The sequence below is a fragment of the Juglans microcarpa x Juglans regia genome, chromosome 1D (genome assembly GCF_004785595.1).
Source record: "Juglans microcarpa x Juglans regia isolate MS1-56 chromosome 1D, Jm3101_v1.0, whole genome shotgun sequence".
Classification (NCBI taxonomy): Eukaryota; Viridiplantae; Streptophyta; class Magnoliopsida; order Fagales; family Juglandaceae; genus Juglans; species Juglans microcarpa x Juglans regia.
In genome coordinates this window covers 13,212,314-13,226,516 of record NC_054594.1, presented here as the reverse complement: position 1 = coordinate 13,226,516, position 14,203 = coordinate 13,212,314, and the positions used below count along the sequence as shown (strand labels likewise).

The following is a 14,203-nucleotide window of genomic DNA, read 5'->3' as shown; positions in this document are numbered from 1 at the left end:
CACCCCATATCATAACTCGATCCATGACAGGAAACCTTAAACCAAAAGAATTCATAGAATACCACATTTATCTCTCTACCAAATCCACTAAGCATCCATTAAAAGCAATGTTGGTTGCCAAATTACCTCATGAGCCTCGCACCTTTGCCCAAACTGTGTCAGATTCTAAATGGTTTGCTACTATGGAAAGTGAGTTCCAGGCCTTACAGGAAAATGGAATTTGGTCCTTCTATCCAAGACCACAAGATAGAAATGTTATAAGAAATAAATGGATATTTAAGCTAAAGCAAAAGCTTGATTGCACCATTGAAAGGTATAAGGCTAGATTAGTAGCCAAATGGTTTGAGCAGTGAGATGGAATTGACAACACAGACACCTTTAGCTCTGTTATTAAGTCTTCTACAATTTGACTTTTATTATCTCTTACTGTCACCAATGGTTGGCCAATTAAGCAACTTGATGTACTCAATGCTTTCTTGCATGGATACCTAAATGAAGAAGTATTTATGGAGCAATCTATTGGGTTTATTGACCAAAAGCTACCTAATCATGTGTGTAAACTCACCAAGGTTTTCTATGGGCTTAAACAAGCTCCTTGTGCTTGGTTCCATAGGTTAACTCAATCCCTTCTTAACCTTGGATTTATAGGTTCCTTGGTTGACACCTCATTGTTTATGTTTCATCAATCTGATGTTCATATCTTCATTCTAATTTATGTGGATGATATTATTTTCACAGGAACTCATTTAACAAGGATTACTGAGTTAATTGGTAGTCTACAAATTGAGTTCAAAATGAAAGATCTTGGTGACTTGTCCTACTTCCTTGGCATCCATGTTCATTGAGATGACGAGGGGATTCATCTTAATCAAGCCAAATACATTGTAGATTTGCTAGACAGAGTAAATATGGTGGGGGCTAAACCTTTTCTTGCACCTTGTATATCACGTAAGAAACTCACCAAGTTTGATGGGGATCCACTACTTGATCCAACACAATTCAGACATATAGTTGGGGCTTTGCAGTATTGTACATTGACAAGACTTGATATGTCTTACTCTATCAATCAACTATGTCAATTTCTGCATTGTCCTACTACTGCACTTTTCACTGTAGCCAAACGTGTATTGAGATACTTGAAGGGTACAACAGACTTTGGACTCTACCTTACACTGGGACCACTTCATTTAGAAGCATTTTGTCATTCAGATCGGGCAAGAGATCCAATTGACCGCAGGTCTACCAGTGGCTACAATGTTTTCCTTGGCCAAAATCTGATTTTTTGGCAAGCTAAAAAACAACTTGTGGTGTCTAGGTCAAGCACAGAGGCAGAATATCGCTCTATGGCTATTGCAACAGTTGAATTATATTGGTTAAGGATGCTATTAAAGGAATTATAAATCAACTCAATTGCTCCTCCTCGCCTATGGTGTGACAATTTGGGTGCTATTGCATAAGCTTATAACCTAATTTTTTATGCAAGGACTAAACATATTGAAGTTGATTATCATTTCATTAGGGAGAAGGTTTTCACAAGGATATTGTAATTAATTACATTTCCACTAATAATTAACATGTTGATATTTTCACTAAGGGCCTAACTGCTAGGAGGTTTCTAATTATAAGAGACAAACTTATGGTTATTGCACCTCCCATGAGCTTCAAGGGGCATGTTAAGGATCCTACTCAGACTCAAACAGTTGCCACGACTCCAAGACTTATCAACACAGTAACAAATGAATAGGAGAACTCCACCTGAAGCACATAGAAGACAACAAAGATAATATAGAGATGATGTGTATAGAAAAAGAGCTCGAAAAACTCTCTCCTTAGGCATGTAAACCTAGTTGCCAACTTGACCATTTCTAATGTAACTTAAGCCATGAGCCACAAAGAGGGTTAACACAATATTTTCAAGCTAGCCAGATATGATACTTGATCATACGTGAGCCCGATGAGCTGTAAAACTGAAGATCCTCAAGTTACCTGTTATGAAGCCCGTGGGTTGAAGCCTAGTGAAGAGGAAATGGGCCAGAATTGATCAGGTGAATGGCCAGGCCCATGAAGGGAGTGGAAACGCTGCATTTTGAAGTTCCTTAGGTAGTCTTCCGTATTGAGAAAATAAAGGAGATGTTCTTATTTTAGTGTTGTCAATTTACTTTTATGCCTTGCTTTACAATTGTTTGTTTTACACTTGTAAGCCATTGATTGGTTGAGTTAGTTATTTGCTGTAAAGGGAATCTAGAAAAGGTGAGGGACGTGTGTGCGATGAAATGATCTGGAAATTGTATGAATTGGCCGACTGTTTTTGGAGGCTGGGTGTTCCTCGAAAATGCCCATTGCAGTGAATGCATTTGTGATTCTCTTCTATCCATTCTACTTTACATTTGCAATTACATTATATGAAAGTTCATAACATTACTGGAAAGAAGACAAAGGCTAAACACGTGCTCCCAACGAGGCCTAGCATTGGAGGTGTGATTTCTAATGCTAGGCCTGCTCTTTAGTTCTCAAAGCAGGCTTTGAATTTTCATATATGTATATTTTTTGGGTTAGAGTTGTTTTCACAATATTTCTCTTCCGAATTCACTTTTTTAAAAGCGATTTCATGGCGGTTGCATAATTCATAGTTGCAAATATATTTTCTCTTCTCTTCCATAAGTGAGAAATTCAATAAAATTGGTTCTCGTCCCAATAAAGGGTGCCCTTTTCTGCGCTCACCCTTCCTTTATTGCACCTTTAGCTTTGTCATTATATAAACCTCTAGATCTATCTTCTAATTGTTTTTTAATTAATTGTGTTTGAACTATCTGGTTAGTTATTATAAATGATGGTTTTTTTTCTTTTTTTTTTTTACTGAGGTAAAAAATAAAAAAGTTCTCAAAAGGTACAGGCCAGCTGGAAACTAAACAAAGTCTTGAGGAAATTAATGGGGTCTTTTCTTGCCATTTTTTCTATGCTTTCTCTTTCTTTCCAAGACAAGACAAAAGCCAAATGAATCAAGAGATCAAGAACATGGAATGAATAAGTATTGAATACAAAAAGCGTGAAGTTAGGATAGAACTCTTACACGTACTGTCTGTTTTGTGCCGCCTGTTGGGTGATATATATTATGAAACATACCATGCAAGTAAGAACAGAAAGACCAAACCAAAAGTGCAATAAACATGGTCGAAAAGGAAGGCTCTATCCAAGACATAATTCCAAGAGGGCCTTTTATTACAGATAATAATCATGACAGCTCACGGACAACACCTTAGTTGTTATAAGCTTGATTCTAGGCAAATCTTTGTATTATTATTTTAGTTGTGATTTAGAGTTAATTGCAAATATTTGTATTTAAAGTCTTTCCTTATTTGAGTTGATGTACTCTGTATAAAAACAAAAAGTGTATATGAATACAATGTGTATCTTTCCATCACTGTAAATCTTCTATATGGTATCAGACAACTCTTCTCTCTAACGAGATTATCAAACATTTGATCCTATGGCTTCCCACAATTCTAATACCCCAATATCAAACCATCCAGTCAACACGACAGAACAACAATCGTTAGTTTCTGTCAATGCCAGCACTTAATAACCTTTGAAACTTACCCCTACCAACTATCCTTCATGAAGGGCTTAGTTTGTCACTCTTCTCATAGGATATGATCTTATGGGCTTTATGGATGATACACTTCAATGTCCATCTCGTGGTGACCTACTCAGCCACCATCTGTTGCCTACACATTATGGTATAGGCAAGATCAACTCTTGCTTCGTGCTATTTTTGCCTCAATCTTTGAAGCGGCGATGCCCCTCATTGTATCTGTGGCAACATCTTACTCGGCATGGCAGAGAGTTAGGCGTTTATATGCTAACAAGTCTCGCACTCGTGTTATGCAGCTCAAGGAGGATCTCACACTAATGCAGCCTGGAAATAAATATGTTAGTGACTTTCTTCAATCTGTGAAAGTACTACTGATGAACTAGCAGTGATTGATGCCCCACTTTCGGCATCATGCTATATGTCCTCAATGGACTAGGGACAGATTTCAAGGAGATTGTTGCACCTATTCGAGCTAGAGAAAATCCACTCCGTTTTAAAGAAAATCCACTCAGTTTTAAGGAACTTCATGATCTGCTCGTTGGCCATGAAAATTATCTCAAACGGCTAGAATCTGCAAATGCTACTCTGATTGCAACGGCAAACTTTGCTCAATGTCGCAACAATCAAAATAAGTTTACCAACAAAAAACAGGGACATTTCTCTAGTGGTGATAAACATTACAACAAGCGAGATAAAGGAGGGAAATCATCAACTATATGTCAACTTTGTGCTACACAAGGACACACAGCAAAACAATGCCCATCCTTCACCAAATGTGCACCCTTGGCAAACTGTGCTACCAGTTCTAATGCCTCGGACAAAAAGTGGCTTGTCAATTCTGCAGCATCCCACACAATCACTTCTGACTTATCTAATCTATCTATTCACTCCGAATACGATGGAATAGATGAAGTCGTTATAAGTGATGGGTCAGGTTTGCGTGTTACTCATGTTGGCTCTATTTCCATTCCCTCAAATTCTAGTACCTTTACATTACCCGAAACTTTGTGTTCCATCCATTCACAAAAATTTAATATCTGTGCACAACTTCACCAAGGCTAACAATGTCTTTCTTGAGTTTCACCCATTTGAATTTTTTGTGAAGGATCGAAGCATGGGAATGACACTCCTTCAAGGTAAATGTCAAAATGGTGTATATCCGTTTCTTGCACTAGTTGCCAGAAGTTCTACTCGTCCTTTTGCATTAGTAGGTGAACGTGTATCCATGGAAAACTGGCATTGAAGACTAGGTCATCCCACCTCTCCTATTGTGTCCCAAATAGTTAGTCAAAACTCCTTACCTATTTTAGCTAAGGATTCTTCTTTGACAAGTCTTTGTAATTCTTGCAAATGCAATAAAAGTCATTAGCTCCCTTTTGGAAACACATCTCTTATCAATTCTCATCCATTAGAATATATATATGCCGATGTTTGGGTCCGGCTTCATTCACTTCTGTTGATGGTTTTAAATATTATGTAATATTTATAGACCATTACACAAAGTACACATGGTTATTTACACTTTGCAACAAATCTGATGTGCGTACCATCTTTACTCAACTCAAAGCAATGCTAGAAAATCAGTTTGAAAGCAAAATTAAAAATTTTTATTCAGATAATGGAGGGGAGTTTCAAGCACTACGTGCATTTCTAGCAAATAGTGGTATTTGTTTCTATACTTACGCACCTCACACTCCCCAACAAAATGGGACTAATGAGCGTCGTCATAGACATATTGTAGAAACTGGTCTTACTTTGCTTCATTAAGCCTGCCTCCCTTTGTCTTATTGGTCACATGCTTTTCAAACGGCTATTTATCTAAAAAACAGAATGCCAACCAAAGTTCTTAAAAACCAATCTCCATTTGAAGCTCTCTTTGGAAGACAACCAAATTATTTGAAACTAAGAACATTTGGCTGTCAGTGCTTTCCTTAGTTAAGACCATACAGTGCCACCAAAATTCACCCAAGGTCTCGACCATGCTTGTTCATCGGCTACTGCACTTCACAAAGTGCTTATAAATGCCTTGATCTTCAGTCATCAAAACTCTTTCTGTCTAGACATGTTGAATTTGATGAAAACATTTTTCTATTCCATAGTTCCAACACTCATCAATCTCAATCGAGTGTCACACCTGCTAATGCAAGTACTCAAGCAAAATGTTGCAATTGGTGCACAAAACAAGAAATACATCAAATATGGCTCTGCCTCTGCAAGATGTTGCTTCTGATGCATCGACCTCTCCAAATCCGAGCCCTTCTACATAACCACCTACACCTTCAAGTGAGCCACCTGCACTAACAAATAACTCATCATTGCCATCATTTGCCTTACCATTGAGAAATCATTCCATGACAACCAGATCAATGAATAACATTTACAAACCCAAGCAGTTGTACATGGTTATAAAGCATCCTTTACCTCAACCTGTATAACGCAGGCCATGAAAGATCCAAAGTGGCGACAAGCAATGTTGGATGAATTCACGGTGCTTGTGAAACATGGAACTTGGGACCTTGTTCCTAAAACAGATGCAAATAATCTGGTAGGCTGCAAATGGGTATTCCCAATTAAAAGAAATCCTGATTGAAGCATTGAGCGCTATAAAGCACGTTTGGTGGCAAAGGGTTTTCATCAAAGACCAGGCCTCGATTATACAGAAACATTTAGTCCTGTAATAAAACCAATGATTGTTTGTTCAATACTTACTATTATAGTGAGCTGTGGTTGGTCCTTACAGCAACTCGACATAAACAATGCCTTTCTACAAGAAAAACGCTACATAAGTATGTCTACTTGATTCAGCCACATGGTTTTGTTGATTCTAATTTTCCTAATCATGTTTGTAGGCTAAAGAAGTCCATTTATGGACTAAAACAAGCTCTAAGAGCTTGGTACAAAGAATTGCAGTAGTATCTATTTCAATTGGGTTTCATAAACTCAAGAGCCGATCCATCTTTATTTATTCTTCGGCAAAACACATTAACAATATATTTGCTTGTGTACGTGGATGATCTTATCAACACATGAAGTGAATCAGCTGCTGTCAACAAGATGATCAAAAAATTAGGAACCAGATTTTCTCTTAAAGATCTCGGCCATCTCCACTACTTCCTAGGTGTGGAAGTCATTCCTTGCAAACAAGGGCTGTTCTTAACACAACACAAGTATATCAGAGATATACTCACTAGAATGAGGATGGAGGATGCTAAAGAAGTGCAAACACCACCTGCTTCAAAAGACAATTTACAAAGTAATGATGGCTCCACACCGGTTGATGCAACTGAGTATCGTAAAGTCATTGGAGCATTGCAATACTTAGCACTTACAAGGCCAGATATAGCCTTCCCAGTCAACAAGCTTGCTCAGTTGATGCAAAAGCCAAGTACACTTCGTTGGCAAGCTACAAATAGATTGCTAAGGTACCTCAAGCTCACAGTAAATCATGAGATTTTAATTAAAAGCACGGATAAATTAATTTTACATCATTACTCTGACGCCGATTGGGAAGGAAATAAAACTAATCGCACATCAACTTCTGCCTATCTCATTTTTCTTGGTGCGACACCTATATCATGGTCTACTTGGAAACAACGTGCAGTTACAAGATCATCAACAGAAGCTGAATACAGAGCCTTAGCCACAGCAGCATCAGAACTCGTTTGGATCACTTCTCTGTTCAATGAACTTCACATTTCAATCCCAAAAGCTCCTACAATTTATTGTGACAAAGTTGGTGCTACTCAACTCAGTCTCAATCCAGTTTTTCACTCCCGTATGAAGCATATAGCAATTGATCTACATTTTGTTTAGGACTTAGTTGGAAAAGGAATCTTAAATGTCTCGCATGTTCGTATTGAAGATCAACTTGCTAACTTGCTCACAAAGAGTTTATCTCGTCAAAGATTTCATAAGCTATCAACCAAGATTGGTGTTGCCGATGGAACACACATCTTGAGGAGGCATATTACAGATAATAATCACAACAGCTCACAGACAACACCTTAGCTGTTACAAGCTTGATTCTAGGCAAATCTTTGTATTATTATTTTGGTTATGATTTAGAGTTAATTGCAAATATTTGTCCTTAAAGTCTTTCCTTATTTGAGTTGATGTACTCTGTATAAAAACAGAAAGTATATATGAATACAATGTGTATCTTTCCATCACTGTAAATCTTCTATACCTTTCACTAGCACTGGTCTTCTCCATGATGTAGAGGAGCAATCAAGCGCAATCGAACATTTTTAAAAACGTGACTGAAAATAATTTAAGCATGATCGAACGGTTTTAACTGGAAAAAAACTCTGGTTTCCAAGATGTAGAGGAGCAATCAAGCGCTGCTCACGGCCTGCTTTGTACCTCAAAATGTTCCTCTTAATCCCTTTTGGTTATTAATTAGTTACCCTCATTCAAATTATTTGGATATATAGGCGAGCGTAAAATACTACCTAATTGACTTATATTTAGAAGTTTTAGGATTCAACATTATTATTTTTTTAATTTATTTGACCACATTATATATATAATACAAGAAAACTGTTTATTTGTGACTAATTATTTTTAACGAAAATAATTATTTCTTATCAAAATAAATTTGTTTTGTCGTAAATAACCATTATCATCGTAAATAATTCATCACGATGCTTATTAATTAATTGTATTTGTACATATTGACAATACATACAAATTTAACTCCCTAGTTCAACCTCTGGCAATAATAAAACAAAGGTGCAGATTATACATCTGCCGAAGCGGATCATGAACAGATATTAATTTGCAACCTGGCCTCCAGCAGATCGCTACTTTTCATGTGCCACGAACTGCAAGACTCGAAGATTGGATCTTTTGCCCCAAACGAAGAATTTATGCAACGTTAACAGACACTGAGACACATTCACCTTTCGAAATCATCACCAGTTGAAGCTGATGGACTCGAAGTGCAGATTTTTTGCCAAACCAGACGAACAAATTTTGGCAACCTCATGTCGCATCTTCCTCGGACCACAGACTAAAACTCCAACATCTGATCCTGTGCACTCAAGAAGAACTTCTGCAATGCCAATACATACAATCGATTAGTACTTTACCGAACATACTAATTAATTCTAAGGCGATGCGTTTACTCTGATCATATTTGGGTGGTTAGTAGAGGTAACTTACTCTTAAGATCAGGCCTAGCACCAAAGTGCACGTTGGTGGCTTGAACAAGAGACTGATGGGGAAGGCTTTCTAGCTCCCTATCAGCAACATTGAACCAAGATCCTGGTGAATTTGTTGGTGTTGGCACATCAGAATTTTGGATTTGCTTCCTTTCCCTAGCATTTTGTTTCTTGCACCGAAGAAATATTGCACTAGAAACTAAGAGAATGCAGGTAAATACCAAAAACATGTCCCAAAGAGAGGAGAATGAGAAACTATAAGTCTCATTGGTGTTTTGTTCAATAGGGTAAATGTAGTAACAAGTGACAATGCCTAAAAAGAGAAGGAACATGACAAATGATGACGAGATTATTGCACCAAGCCATAACCAATTGTTTGAGCCTAGAGCGGGAGAAATAAGTGAGTCTGTTTGGTCTGGCTTAAACCATATGGTCTGGATGAGCTTCTGGGAATCTATGGATGGCTGCTCTTTGTTTCTGGTTACATAGACTTCTATTTGCAACTGCATTTTGGAAGTTTGAGTGGGTGCGCCAGAAATAGGGATTAAGAGATCTAGTATGGCGAGATCCGCTGAGTTCTTGAAGGCACACACGAGGAGAACACGTGGGACGTTTAAGCTTCCATTTTGGCTTCGGAAAATGATCTCGCGAATTATAGACACGAAAGGAGTAATCCCACTACCTCCACTCACCATTACCAGGGACTCGTGCCTTGTGCCAGAAAAATAAAAACCAATCAGATTAAACGAGAAATTAATAAGCAATTCAAAATCAAAGACACATCGATCAATGATGTTATAAAAGACAAACTGCATGTACGTAGTACGGTAGCAAATTCTTTCATAGTTTATAACTGATCACCTCAGAAAATGAGATGAAGAAGGACCATAAGGTCCTTCAATGGAAACTTTGAGATGATCCACAGGAGAAGAAAGTTCCTGGAAAAGTTTTTGAGACCAGCTTCCCTCGCGTTTGATGACAACGCTGAGCTTATCCGGCTCCATATCACAGCAGGAAGTCACTGTGAAAGGATGCCACTGAAACTTGGAAATGCTAGGTATATTTATAAATATGATGCTTGTTGGATTGTAATTCAAACCTGGGAGGAAAAATTGCATGTCAAACTCTAGGAACAAAGCAAAATAATGGTGTCAGAAAATCTACTATTTCAGTAATACTAATCCTCGACGTTGTTATACCTTGGCTTTTGGAGAAGTTTAGTTCCATAGTGTCACAAGGTAGAATGCGTGCAGATACCAACCTAGCACTTTGTCTCGACTGTAGGAATCTCAAGAATCGATCGACAATGAAGAGGAAGATCCCAGGAAGGATCATGCAGAAGTAGGCAGTGCCAACATGCAATACGTAGAAGAAGATATAGAGAATGTAAAGATGGTGGGTGTAGAAGAAAACCTCAAACATCTTTCGCCTAACGCGAGGAAAGCTCGTAACCCACATGGCCAATGCAAATACTATTGCAATCTCCCCAGCTACATTTGGCACCCAATCACGGCTCCACTCAAGCAACTGCATGCATTATTGCCAAAACGCCATTTTTAATTAATGCCCAGCAAAAAGCCACACATATATATGCATCATGCATGCCCTTCTCTCGATCGATCTGCGCAGGCACGGACATGCATGCCCATACATACACGCACAAGCAGGCACACGTTGACGGATCGGTTATATATATGATCTAGTACTATCATAAATATTACTGGGAAATTTTTAAATACTATATTGATAGTTACAATTACAAAAAGACGAGGAATAAATTTAAGTGTTTGTGTGTCGGCTTTTCTTTTGTAATTCTCTCTCTTGTCTCTATTTTTTTAAATCACATTTTAAATACTTGAAGTTAATTAGTACTGTTGTTCGAAATTACAAAACGACGTACCTTCCATGCATGCACCAATATTCAATTGGGTTTTTATAAATTAATATGCATTAATCCTATAGCTAGGCTCCAATTTTCCTATATATTAACATGATGATTTATGTGTTCATAGATGATATATATTTTCTTCTCGTACGTACGTACTATCCAATATTGACAGGATGCAGAAGATCATCATCAACCACTCATCCTTCTTCTTTCTAAAAGAAAAGTAGAGATCACTTTCGGCGAGTAATCATCAAGAAGGAATCTAAGTAATTTACGAACACATCCCTCACCAGTACTGTCAAACAAGATTGAATTCTATTCCAAACATAAAAAGACAAACACGTACAACGATAGATCAGAGAAGATGATCTTTACGTGTATAACCTTACAACAAACAATCAACGCATGTTAATAGCTGACAGCACGCCCGATATTGTTTCATTAAATTCCGAGAAAAGATTGCAGACTTAAAAAAATAAAATACCTGAGCCATTTGATCAGTCATGGCCCAATAAATGATGAAACCTACGGTATGCGCGGCAAAAAGAATCATAGAAACATGACCGAGCCAGATATGATACTTGATGCTAGACTCTGATGTCAGCCCAACAAGAGGCAATATTGAAGAACCTCGAGTCACAGGAAAGAAGAGAAATGCCCAGCATATGTTTCCAACATACCCCAGTCTCAATGATACACTTCGAAACTTTGCTTGCCACCTGCATGCATGCCAACGACATACAATTACAAACGGAACACTACTTAATTACCTTAATTAATTAATTAGTTGTTGGACAAAGATCAATCGAGATCAGGAAAAAAAAAAATGATAGATGCATGCAAGAAATCTAGGGAGAGATCATAACTATCTATGATCCATAAAGACTTTAATTCTTGTTATAAAATTAGAAGTCTGTTATATATCGTTGAAGCTGCAAGGCTTACAAACCATCTAATTTCTATAAACTTTCAAACCAAGCTTCATGATGTTTTAATTACTATTGAAATTTTAAATGAAGAAATATTCCTACATACACTTTCTCGCCTGCTTTATGCATATGGAGGTGACCGAAGCTGACGTGTAAATAATTGGATAAAGACCAGATTAAGAGCACAACAAACATGGCTGCAAAAGCAAGCTCCACTGCAGTAACAATTCCAAGAGGAGCCATCACAAGCACCGGACGTCTCCAAAAGGCCAAACGATTGCTTGTAACAACGTCTCTGCAATCAGTTAAGGTATACAAGAGTATATATATGTCAATTTTGTCGCTCGATTGATATGCGTCATAAGATCAGGGTAAAAGCATTCATCTTTTGTTTATGAGTTGGGAAAAAAATGGATGGGCCGAAGAAAAAGTAGTGGCTGAACAATTCATAAGAGATGAAGGTAGGTAACCTTTTGGAGTTCATATTCTTTGATTTGTTCTGAACGTGGAGATAAACACAGCCCAAAACTGCTATAAATATCATGGGAAATGTGAAAAGCAGAAGATTTGTCCCTGGATATTGATATCATTAATTTTAGCATGATTCTAAGAAAAAGAACGGAATGCATCGGAAAACATTAAGCTAGAGACCAGGAAAAAACAAAAATTATTACAGAAACAAGTTAGCTAGGGAACCTTGTTCTCCAAAATATGTTGAATTGAGCTTGCTGTTTAGGGTGGGAGTCCATGCTTGCTTGTATGTTTTGGTTGGCAAAAGAACCCAAACTATGATCCACCCAAGAAACACCGCAAGGAAAATTATCCTTAATGCTGTCTTCATACTACTGATCATCTTCTTCTTCCCCAAGCTAGCGAGTCAGCGCTCGCATGCGAGGAGATCACCCTTAATTTACTGGAAAATAACTCAACCTTTTAGTATGCTCTAAGCTGAAACCTTATCCCAAGTACTATTTATAGGCCCCCTACCATTTTGAATTATTTTTCGTTATAATTCGTACGTCATTAATTATATAGACGTTTTTGCACTAGAACGGCATGATTCATGCACATTTCCCATTTTTCACAACCTAATTATTTTGATAAATTACTTCATCTTCCACAAATTAAGCTTCGATATTTGGAAAGGCATGACAGTAGTGAAAACTGTGAAGTCAAATGCCCAAAATGAGAATGCCTCTACATGCACCGAGAAGTACTGTACATACATCTATCGGTAAACTCTCTCGATCTGTTCAGCCTTGGTTAATATTCCTTTATATATATACATATATATATATATATAATTCCATATATTTTTGGTTGTCCAGAATTCTGATCCTCACTGAAGAAGAATGACACGTCAAAACTATAAAATTTTATAATTATATAATAATAAATTAGAATGCACAGTACTTGTGACTCCAGTGCCAGAGGTAGCCTGTACTACTACTAATTTAAATGGGTACCGTACCATGTTAAATTACCTTCCATGCGTTAATGGTACCACTGGCCAAGAGATTTTGAATTTATCTAGAAGAGTACTGAGACCAACAAGTTTCGACGTATCAAATCAGTTTTTTTATTTTTTTTAACCACATAAGTAGTGTAAACAAATGGAATTGTCACATCATATATCTTCATCAAATTAATATGTAATTTATTTTTTTATTTAAATATATACATATTCAAATATTAAGATAAAAGATAAAAATGACAAATTAATTACATATTAATTAAATAAAAATATATAATATAAGGTTCGATATAAATTTTTCATCGGAAATGATTCCGTCATGGGTTAATCTAGTGTGATGTATTATTTTGGTAGAACACTGGCTCTTGATTTTGATAATTAATTAATTATGTATGCTATATATTAAGTTTAGGCTCTGTTTAGATAATAAGATGAGATGGTTTTAAATAAAAATTAAAAATTAAATAAAATATTATATTTTATTATTATTATTATTTTAAAATTTAAAAAAATTATATTTTTATTATATTTTATATAAAAATTTAAAAAAATTATAATAATAGAATGAGATAAAATTATTGGTATTCAAACGATAACTTAAAACGTAATAAAACTCCAGTACAGCTGACTTATACCAATTCCTTTCTTGGTAATGCAAGTACATGAGTTGACAAATTGCATAGAATACAGTACATGAAGAAGTACAAAGAACAATTTGACATGCCAGATTTTAAGTGATGCAAAAATATTATCCTATAATTAATAATTCTTTCGGAAGCATACTCATGCCAAATACCTAGCTAGCTAATACAAAGTAAGAATGCTATGCATTCACTTCTACACTCTAAATTTATAATTTTTTATAGAATATAGATGTATTTTTATAAGATACAAGATTTTTTTAAATAATGTGAGATGTAAAATAATAAATAATAATATATGAGAATAATTTTTCAGACAAAATATCTGTTTTAAAAAACTCATGATTACAACTACTTTTGGCACTGTAATCCAAATTTTTTAGGCTTTATTTGGATCTTCAACTACTCTCGACTCATCTCAACTCATCATTACAACTTTTTTAAATTCCAATACAAAATATAATAAATAATTTAACTTTTTCAAATCCCAAAATAATAATAATATTAAAATATAATA

The 14,203-nt window shown here is 36.2% G+C and overlaps 1 protein-coding gene across 2 annotated transcripts; it reads right to left on the bottom strand.

Annotated features, from left to right (window-relative positions):
• Positions 1–8,187: 8,187 nt before the first annotated feature.
• On the bottom strand, positions 8,188–12,739 carry LOC121241089 (ferric reduction oxidase 4-like). Of its 2 annotated transcripts, XM_041138699.1 has the most exons (8): positions 12,268–12,739; positions 12,042–12,144; positions 11,678–11,866; positions 11,127–11,361; positions 9,954–10,281; positions 9,616–9,853; positions 8,756–9,465; positions 8,188–8,645 (listed from the first exon to the last, which is right to left on the bottom strand). In XM_041138699.1, the coding sequence occupies exons 1-8, from the start codon at positions 12,422–12,424 to the stop codon at positions 8,506–8,508; spliced, it is 2,100 nt and encodes a 699-aa protein (XP_040994633.1). In that variant the 5' UTR covers positions 12,425–12,739; the 3' UTR covers positions 8,188–8,505. The 2 variants fall into 2 exon arrangements, with proteins under 2 accessions (XP_040994633.1, XP_040994641.1); XM_041138707.1 differs by lacking the exon at positions 12,042–12,144 and having other exon boundaries at positions 12,268–12,474.
• Between the last annotated feature and the right edge of the window lie 1,464 nt (positions 12,740–14,203).

Coding starts and splice junctions, on each gene's coding strand:
- LOC121241089 (XM_041138699.1), bottom strand. CDS start 12,424: ATGATCAGTAGTATGAAGACAGCATTAAGGATAATTTTCCTTGCGGTG. Junction 12,145..12,267: donor AACATATTTTGGAGAACAAG/GTTCCCTAGCTA, acceptor ATCAATATCCAG/GGACAAATCTTCTGCTTTTC. Junction 9,466..9,615: donor TCTTCATCTCATTTTCTGAG/GTGATCAGTTAT, acceptor TTCTGGCACAAG/GCACGAGTCCCTGGTAATGG.